Source organism: Marmota monax, unplaced genomic scaffold (genome assembly GCF_021218885.2).
Source record: "Marmota monax isolate L192 unplaced genomic scaffold, Marmota_monax_Labrador192_F-V1.1 WCK01_AAM20220418_F8-fsc00208, whole genome shotgun sequence".
NCBI classification, from domain to species: domain Eukaryota; kingdom Metazoa; phylum Chordata; class Mammalia; order Rodentia; family Sciuridae; genus Marmota; species Marmota monax.
This window is the reverse complement of record NW_026693914.1, coordinates 2738923-2746744: the sequence shown is the minus strand read 5'-3', so window position 1 is coordinate 2746744 and position 7822 is coordinate 2738923. Positions and strand designations below refer to the sequence as shown.

At 56.3% G+C, this 7822-nt stretch overlaps 1 protein-coding gene across 1 annotated transcript in view; it reads right to left on the bottom strand.

The window, feature by feature from the left end:
* Positions 1–547: 547 nt before the first annotated feature.
* Ttyh2 (tweety family member 2) overlaps positions 548–7822 on the bottom strand; it is a 36894-nt gene continuing 29619 nt past the window's right edge. The window contains exons 13-14 of the mRNA XM_046463447.1: positions 7554–7632; positions 548–2279 (exon numbers count right to left, since the gene is read on the bottom strand). Of these exons, the coding sequence (XP_046319403.1) occupies positions 2199–2279; positions 7554–7632 (160 nt within the window). The 3' untranslated portion in view covers positions 548–2198. The remainder of the gene's footprint in view (positions 2280–7553; positions 7633–7822) is intronic.

The window sequence follows — 7822 nt, the reverse complement described above, 5'->3', positions numbered from 1 at the left end:
TGTCTTAGGGCCAGTGCTGGGGAGCCACCCGGCTGGCTAGGTGTGACCCCAGAGACACCGTAAAGGAGGCTGGAGGGTGCTGGTCTCAGGGGTGCCTGCCCTAGAGGCTCCTGTGGAGGTGAGTGTTTAGGCACAGCCGCAGCAAGGCCTAGCTCTGCACTCGCACCAACCAGATCCGCATCCTGAATGCACCTATTGACCGATCTGCAAAACTAAAGCCCTCAAGGAATTATTGCGAAGATCAATGAAAAACTAACATAAATGCCCGGGGAGATTCCCCGGCACTTTGAGTCATCGATAAATACTGCTTACGGCTGACGAGAATGTGCTTTAGGGGAACTTTGGAGAAAGACTGGGGCAGAAAACAAGGGCTGTCCTTGGTCCTGTAGGAGCAGCTAGAGACCTTGATGGGCCCATGACCTTCAGAGCCCACTTTCAAATCTCTGGAAGCCACCTGGAAGCCCCCGCCACGTGTGGGAGCCTGTGGGAGGGGCCGCTCCATGCCCCCCCCCACCCCCGTCCCACAGGGAGGAAGTCAGAGGCCGCACAGGTTAGTACAGTGGTTTATTCCTCTCCAGGTGAGGGTGCATGTGTCAGGTGAGGGTCTGCCCACCTGGCTCCTATGGCAACCCCCAGGAATTTCAGTTTAGTTTACATGCATTAAAAACAACCCTCAGATTACCAAGAACGAGTTAGAAGCAACACCTCGAGGTCGGTGCACACGATGCGGGCATCGGATGGCGTTTTGAGGTATGCACAGGTTAACACAGTGAGTCACAGTGGCCTCGGAGGAGCGCTGGGCTGTCGGTTTGTGATGCCAAAGTGGCTCTTCCCAAATGGCAGCAGAGCCCTCGTCCTGAGCTGTTAGCTGTGGTCCTGCTTTGGTGTGGAGGCCCTGGGGGCCCAGTGCTGGGCACGCTGGACTGGCAGGAGGGTGGGAGCACCAAAGACCCCACCTTGGACCCTGGGCAGGCAGGATGGGGGTCATCCTTCCCTCCTGGCCAACGCCATTTCCTTCCTTCACAACCGGCAGGTCAGGGGTCCCAGACACTGGGGTGGGGACAGGGCGGTGGGAACAGCCTGTGGTCACATGAAGCCAGGATAGTGGCACTTTGCCTGAGGACAAACCTGCTCCAGGAGCCAAGGGAAGTGACAGCTGTCTTGGGAGCCAGGTGTTCCCCAGAACAGGGGACCCACTGCTTTTCCTGTTGGCTCTCTCCTCTCCAGATGCCCTCCGACAGCAGCTCAGGACAGGAAGTCTCACTGACCTTTCTTTTATTGAAAAGCCCACCCTCTCCTGTCCTCCAGATCTTAAAGCACTGGCCAGTGCCAGGGAAACCTGCACGTGTCTGGCACAGAATCTGTAAGGAGCGCGCCCTGAACCTAGCCTAGGAGCTGGAAGTGCTCTGCGTCGCGATTCTTTGGATCATCAACACGTTGAAAACACTGCACAAAAGAGTGAAGATGCTTTCAAGGTGTCTGCGCACCCCGGTCCCTGTCTGCAGCATCCACTCCTGGGCAGAGGTGGGCAGCGGAGGCCAGACACGGCGGCACACGACAGCTTTCTCTCCTGTGTGCACCCACGGCTGCCAGGCCCTGCCGCACCAGCCTCCCCCTCCACTCTTAACACAGTGCCTCGGGGCTCAGGAAGTCTGTGGCCCTGGGAAAGGGGACAGTGTTCTGGTCTCAGGGACACCACTGCCCCTAAGCACATCTCTTGATCCGGCCCTCCCACTAGCCCCTGCTGGGAAATGAAGAACAAAGGACAAGAGTGTAGCTGCCTGGGCTTCTGGCCTTGCTAACACGAGACAGAGTCTGGGGGGGGGGGGCGGGGGGCAAGAGAACACAGCCCAGGGGCCAGCGCAGACAGAGGCGACCCCCTTCTTACCACAGCTCCCCCAGCCTGGCTAGAGGGACGTCAGGATGGGCTGAACCAGGCTTGGGGCTCAGGAATGATGGCCAGGCCCTGGGGTGTTCTGGGGTGCACAGCAAGGCAGGAGAGAGGCTGGCCCAGTCGGGGGCCTTCTGTCCACCCAGGGCTTTGGTCAGGAGTCTCAGCCTCGCCTCTGCTGCCACAGGAGGCTGCGAGCCTCCAGTGCCTTTGGTTTCCATTGAAGGAACTCGCTGGTATTTGCACTCGTTAAAACCCAGCTGGGAGGGGGAGGCAGCTGCTGCCGGAGGAAGTCCACGTCCACCCGTTAGGCTGGAAACTCATTCCCGTAGTGCCTCAGGTGCTCATCTGCCACAGACATGTAGGTGGCCCTCATGCTGGGAGAGTACTGTGGGAGAGAGAGGGGCGGGCAGGGCACAGCTTGTCACTAGTGAACGGGGCACAGTAGAGCCCACCGCCACCCACCCCGTCCCCGTATCCTGTGGCCCCACAGATTCAACCACCTCAGACAAGGTATTTTTTTAAAAAACCGTCTGCACTGAACACGGTCAGACCTTTTCTTGTTATTTCCTAAACAATACAGGACACCAGCTATTTACGCAGCATTTGCATTGTATGAGGAATTAAGAGTGATCAGGAGATGGGTTGACTGATCCAGGAGGATTGTGTGGGCTGCCTGTAAATGCCACATCATTTTACATCAGGGACTTGAGCATCCTCAGATTGGGTGTCCTCAGGGTCCTAGAACCAACCCCCAGGGGCCAGGCGCTTGCAGAGGGGGAAAGCCAGGCCAGCCGGGCAGGGAGTTTCAATCACAAGTCATTGAGGGGCTGAGGGATCTGAGAGTGACTAGGGTGGGCTTTGTGCCTGGTGATGCCTTCTGTCCCTTGTCCCTCAGGGTGTCTTGCTCCAGCCTCAAACACACCATGCACACACAGAGCACCCATGCTCTGACAGAGAGAGGATGAAACGACACCAGGCAAGACCCTGTATATGGTTGCTTTTTAAGTGACATCAGTGGGCTGGGGGAGTAGCTTAGTGGTGGAGCGCTTGCCTAGCATGCATGACAACCTGGGTTAGATCCCCAAAAATACATAAACGAATGCACGCCACCCGCGACTTGCAAAGTGCTCTTCAGGCAATTCCAACATGGAGAAGTAGTGACCTGGTACAGGGTGAGCACTTAGTCACTCCTCAGGCAGCAGAGACAGGGCTTCTCATACCACGCCCTGAGCCCAGAGCACCTGGGGACCTTGTCCATGAGACTTGAGATCCCACATTTCTAATGAGCTTATGGATGCTGCTGCTCTGCCGGCCTGAGCAAGGGCCGTGTGCTCTGACTGTCTCCTGGCCTGGGGAAGCTTTGGAGGTGCAGGCCATTCACCCCAGAGGGGACTGAATACTCCCACCACTTGGGCTGGTGTCGGGGAGGAGAGGGCAGAGGCTCTGCAGCCCAGTGAGTCTCCATGACAGGTGGCTTTGTCTCCCAGGGCTTCTGACAATGTCTGGGGAGGTTCTGATCATCACAGCTGGGGGCTGGGGTGCTACTGGCACCCAGTGGATACTGCTACACACCCTGCAATGCACAGGACAGCCCACCACAAAGGATGACCCCGCCCCTCCACAGTGCTGAGGCAGCAAGGACCAGAGCCCAGGTCCTCCATCACGGTCTCCAGGCCAGCCCTCAGCTCCTGAATCAGAGGCAGTGTGGGCCCAAGGTCTGTTTCAACCAGTCCCCTTGAGTGACTCTGATGCTCCTTTGTAGGATGATCCCCTTAAAGCAGTATTTTGCTTTGGACAGAACTTCTGCGAGGGTCCCCATGAGACGCAGCTACAAATCCAAACGGAGTCACTTGACCTAGAGTCTCAATCCACCAAACCAAAGCTAAGCTGTTTATCTGATCTTCAGAGATATCGGGAGAATAAGAAAGACTGAGTGTCCTCCTAAGCAGGTCGGTTTCCACCAGCATGATCATTAAGTTCCCTCCCCTTTAATCTTTAGAAAAAGTGACCCGGGGGCTGGGCCTGTGGTTGCCTAGCATGCACAAGGCCCTGGGCTTGATCCCTGGCACTGTGACCTGGCATTAACCAATCAGTGATCTCCACTGTTCTCACTCCATTCTAGTCTTAAGGGAAGATAACTTTGAAATGACCAATCCACTTTTTTTTTGGTGGGGGGGTTCTGGGGGGCTTGAACTCAGGGATACTCAACCACTGAGCCACACCCCGAGTCCTATTTTGTATTTTATTTAGAGACAGGGTCTCACTGAGTTGCTTAGCACCTTGCTGAGTTGCTGAGCTGGCTTTGAACCCACAATCCTCCTGTCTCAGCCTCCTGAGCTGCTGGGTTTACATGGATGCACCACTGTGCCCGGTGACCACTCCACTTTTTGTTCCTTGTTCCTGCTTTCTTTAGTCTTTCATTGTCTATAAAATTAGCCTCCTGGGGGCTGGGGAGCAGCTCAGAGGTAAAGCATGTGGTTTAGCTTGGGCGAGGCCCTGGGTTTACCCCAGCATCACAAAACAATAAACAAACAAACAAGAAGCCCCTCCTCTGCTGGGCTCAGTGGAACACTCCTTCTATTTATGGAATGTGGTGCTGTCCAATCCCAGAACCACAAACAAAGCCACGGATCTTTAACTCAATTTGTTGTAATGCTGTTCTTTGGATGGACTGTCCTGGGCCATTTTTGTCCATCAGGTCCAGGAAGCAGTGCCTGGGAGGAGGGGTTCCCTGAAGGCAGAGCTGGGGGAAGACACATTTCCAGTGGAGGAACAGGCTGTACCTTCCAGATGGCCTTGCTGGGTGTCGGCCAGCCAGGGAAACCCTCTGGCTGTCCCCGATAGGGAGCTCAGCACTGGGGGTGGGGGTGTGTCCGATTCTACCACTGAGCCACACCCCCACTCAGTTGTGTCACATTGGAGAAACCCTCCATGCTGGGGCCAGTGGGGTCCTTAGCAATGTCCTCTGCCTCTTGCAGGGCTGAGCTTGGTGGCGCCGCACAGCCAACTATGCCAAAGCACTGAGGGTCTCGGGGCAGGCTTGGTCTAGGGGGAGGCTTATTCTGTCCTTGAGTTTTGCATGAAGGCCAGTTCTTATCTACCTCTGCTGGGGGCAGGGGGAGGGGCCTGGTCTTTAACCTGAGAATCTTTTCATTTAGTGTCACAAGGCACCCAGTAATTCCTTTTCCAAGGCAGCAGATTTCCCCTAATTATGTTTTGCTTAGATTAATATTAAAGTCAATCTGAATTCCTGGGGCCCAGCCGCTGGTGGGAGAAGGGATCCAGCAGGCTTCTGATTAGGAGAGAAGCCAGGTGCTGACTCTGGGTGGTTGGAGGTGGAGCTCAATGGTAGACGGCTTGCCTGGCATGCGCGAGGCCCTGGGTTCCACCCCAGCACAGGAATAGATAAATAAAAATTCTAAAAAATTAAACATTTTAAATTAAAAAAAAAAAAGGTGCTTACTCTAAATATAGGCTTCAACTAGTTCACTCCCCTGAGTCCCGGGGAGAAAACAAAGTGAGGCAGGGTCTGGTGCTGTTGGAAAGCTGCTTAGAAAGGACAGCAGATGAGCCAGGGACCATGGTGGCCGCCTGTAATCCCAGTGATTCAGGAGGCTGAGGCAGGAGGATCCCAAGTTCAAGGCCAGCTTCATCAACTCAGGGAGGCCCTAAGCAACTTAATGAGACCCGCCCCCTCCCCGTCTCAAAAAAAAGAAAAAAGGTTGGGGACTTAGCTCAGTGGTAAAGTGACCCTGGGCTCAATCCCCTGTAAAAAAAAAAGCAAAACCAAGAACAAAAACCAAGCAGACAGCTGGTGAGGTGCTCTGGGCAGACAGCAGGGTGGGGAAGGCTGGTGGAGGGCAGGGCACCCACACCTCACCCACCTGCTTCCCGGCTCTCCCTCCCTGGTACCAGGTACTTGGTCCCCAGTGCCTATTGCACCAGTTTCTGATCCCCTTCCAGATTCCCTGGGTGGGGCAGGCAGGACGCCTCCCGGGTCAAGTGAAGGCAAACCCTGCCGCTAGACTCTCTGGCCCACGTCCTGCAGCCACCTGACCTGGGCCTTTCTCCTAAGGCCACACCTCTGTGGAGAAGAGGGTGGGGAGGAAGTGCTGTTGATGGAAGGAGCAGGCAGCGGCCGGCCAGTCTTAGGGGTCACTGGAGAACTCTAAGACCGGGTCCTCCCGTGTTCAGAGCACCCTCGCAGGGGTCTGTGACCACCATCTCAAACCGAGGCACCGGAAGACACTGTCCTGGTCCAAGGTCACAGAGGCCACAAGCAAGAGCTAGGATTCCAAGGCAGGCCCTTGGCCCGGGAGCCTATGCTGTGCCCAGGGCAGTGGCCCTGTGACCTGCAGATGCTCCCTGAGAAGTGGCAGAGCGCTCCCTTCTCAGCTGCCCACCTGCACACCTGGGGCTCCTGCCTGCCACTGCTCCTGCTGGCTGCACGGGGTGGGCACAGTCCTGACGGAGCGAAGAGGCTGCCTGGCATTGGCCTCCCAGACCCACCCTCCTGCCCAGGGCCACCCAGAGGCCAGGGCCGAGGAGAAACAGATGTAAAAAGGAAACCTCCTGTAACTTTCCCTGCTACAAAAGGAAGAGAAGGTCCTCTCGGAGTCATTTCCTCCTCCTCCTTCTTTTTTTCTTTGTGTGTGTGTGATACTGGGGAGGATGTTACTACTGAGCTACATCCCCAACCCTTTTATTTATTTATTTTTGGGTACCAGGGATTGAACTCAGGGGCACCCAACCACTGAGCCACTTTGCTTAGGGCCTCACTTTTGCTGAGGCTGGTTTGAACTCATGATCCTCCTGCCTCAGCCTCCGGAGCTGCTGGGATCACAGATATGTGCCACAGCGCCCGACCAACCCTTTCATTTTGAGACAGGGTCTCACTAAGCTGCTTATGCTGGCCTTGGACCAGGATCCTCCTGCCTCAGCCTCACAAGTGGCTCTTGTTTCCAGACGTCTGCCACCGCACGTGGCTCTTCTTGGAGTATTTTCTTTGGAAAACCTACTGTAAATCATTTCTCTGCTGGGGATGGCACCCAGGGCCTCAGGCGTGCTAGGCAAGCGCTCGACCCCTGAGCCTCACCACCAGCCCTCTGCTTTCCAAAAGGACAACAAGACTCTGGCCAGGCTTACTGTGCAGGAGTGGAGGGATGGCTCCTTGAGGGCCTGAGAGCCACCCCTGGGGAAGGTCACATAGCGGAAGGCAGTGTCTTTGCTCCTCAGAGCTTGACTGAAGTACCTACCTCTGAGCTGGTATTCCGTGACTGTCGTGAAGATATGAGGAATGTAATTCTTCCTATGATGAAGGCCATCACCTAACATCCACCCAACCACCAGAGGGGTTCGGGACGGGCCAGAGGGATGGGTGGTGCTGTGTGACCTCTTGCTTAAGGACAGGTACCATTTATCCAGAGGACAGGGGTGCATCAGGCCGGCCAGGCCAGCCACAGGAAAGGGCCTGACTTCCCTTGCTGCTGTCTCTCGGGCAGCCTGTCTGCGCCCCGGGGGCTGGTCCAATGCTCATTCCATAACAAGATGGTTTCCTCCTTCTCTGCCTCTGTGGGGAGCGCTCGCTGGGTCGCCAGGGCGTTTTGTCAGTATGTCCCCAACAAGGGCAGACCGTGACTGTGCCGCTGAGGGCACTTACCGTGGGCGGAGGGGAGCCTCTCCCGATCAGCGGCACGTTCTCGTAGCGTGGGTTCCCACCAAAGAGCATGGCCTGGTTCCTGGGGTACAAGAGGGGGCTGAGCAGGGTCTGCGTGGGGGGAGGGCCTGCGGGTTTCTAGGAGGGTCCCCTGGGTGTGCAGAAATGGACACAGTGGCGGGAGCGTGGGTGGGCAAATAAGGAGCGAGTCCTCCAGGGGCACGAGGCCATGCGCAGACAGGACGGGGCCAGGAGCAGTGGGGTCCAGAGCG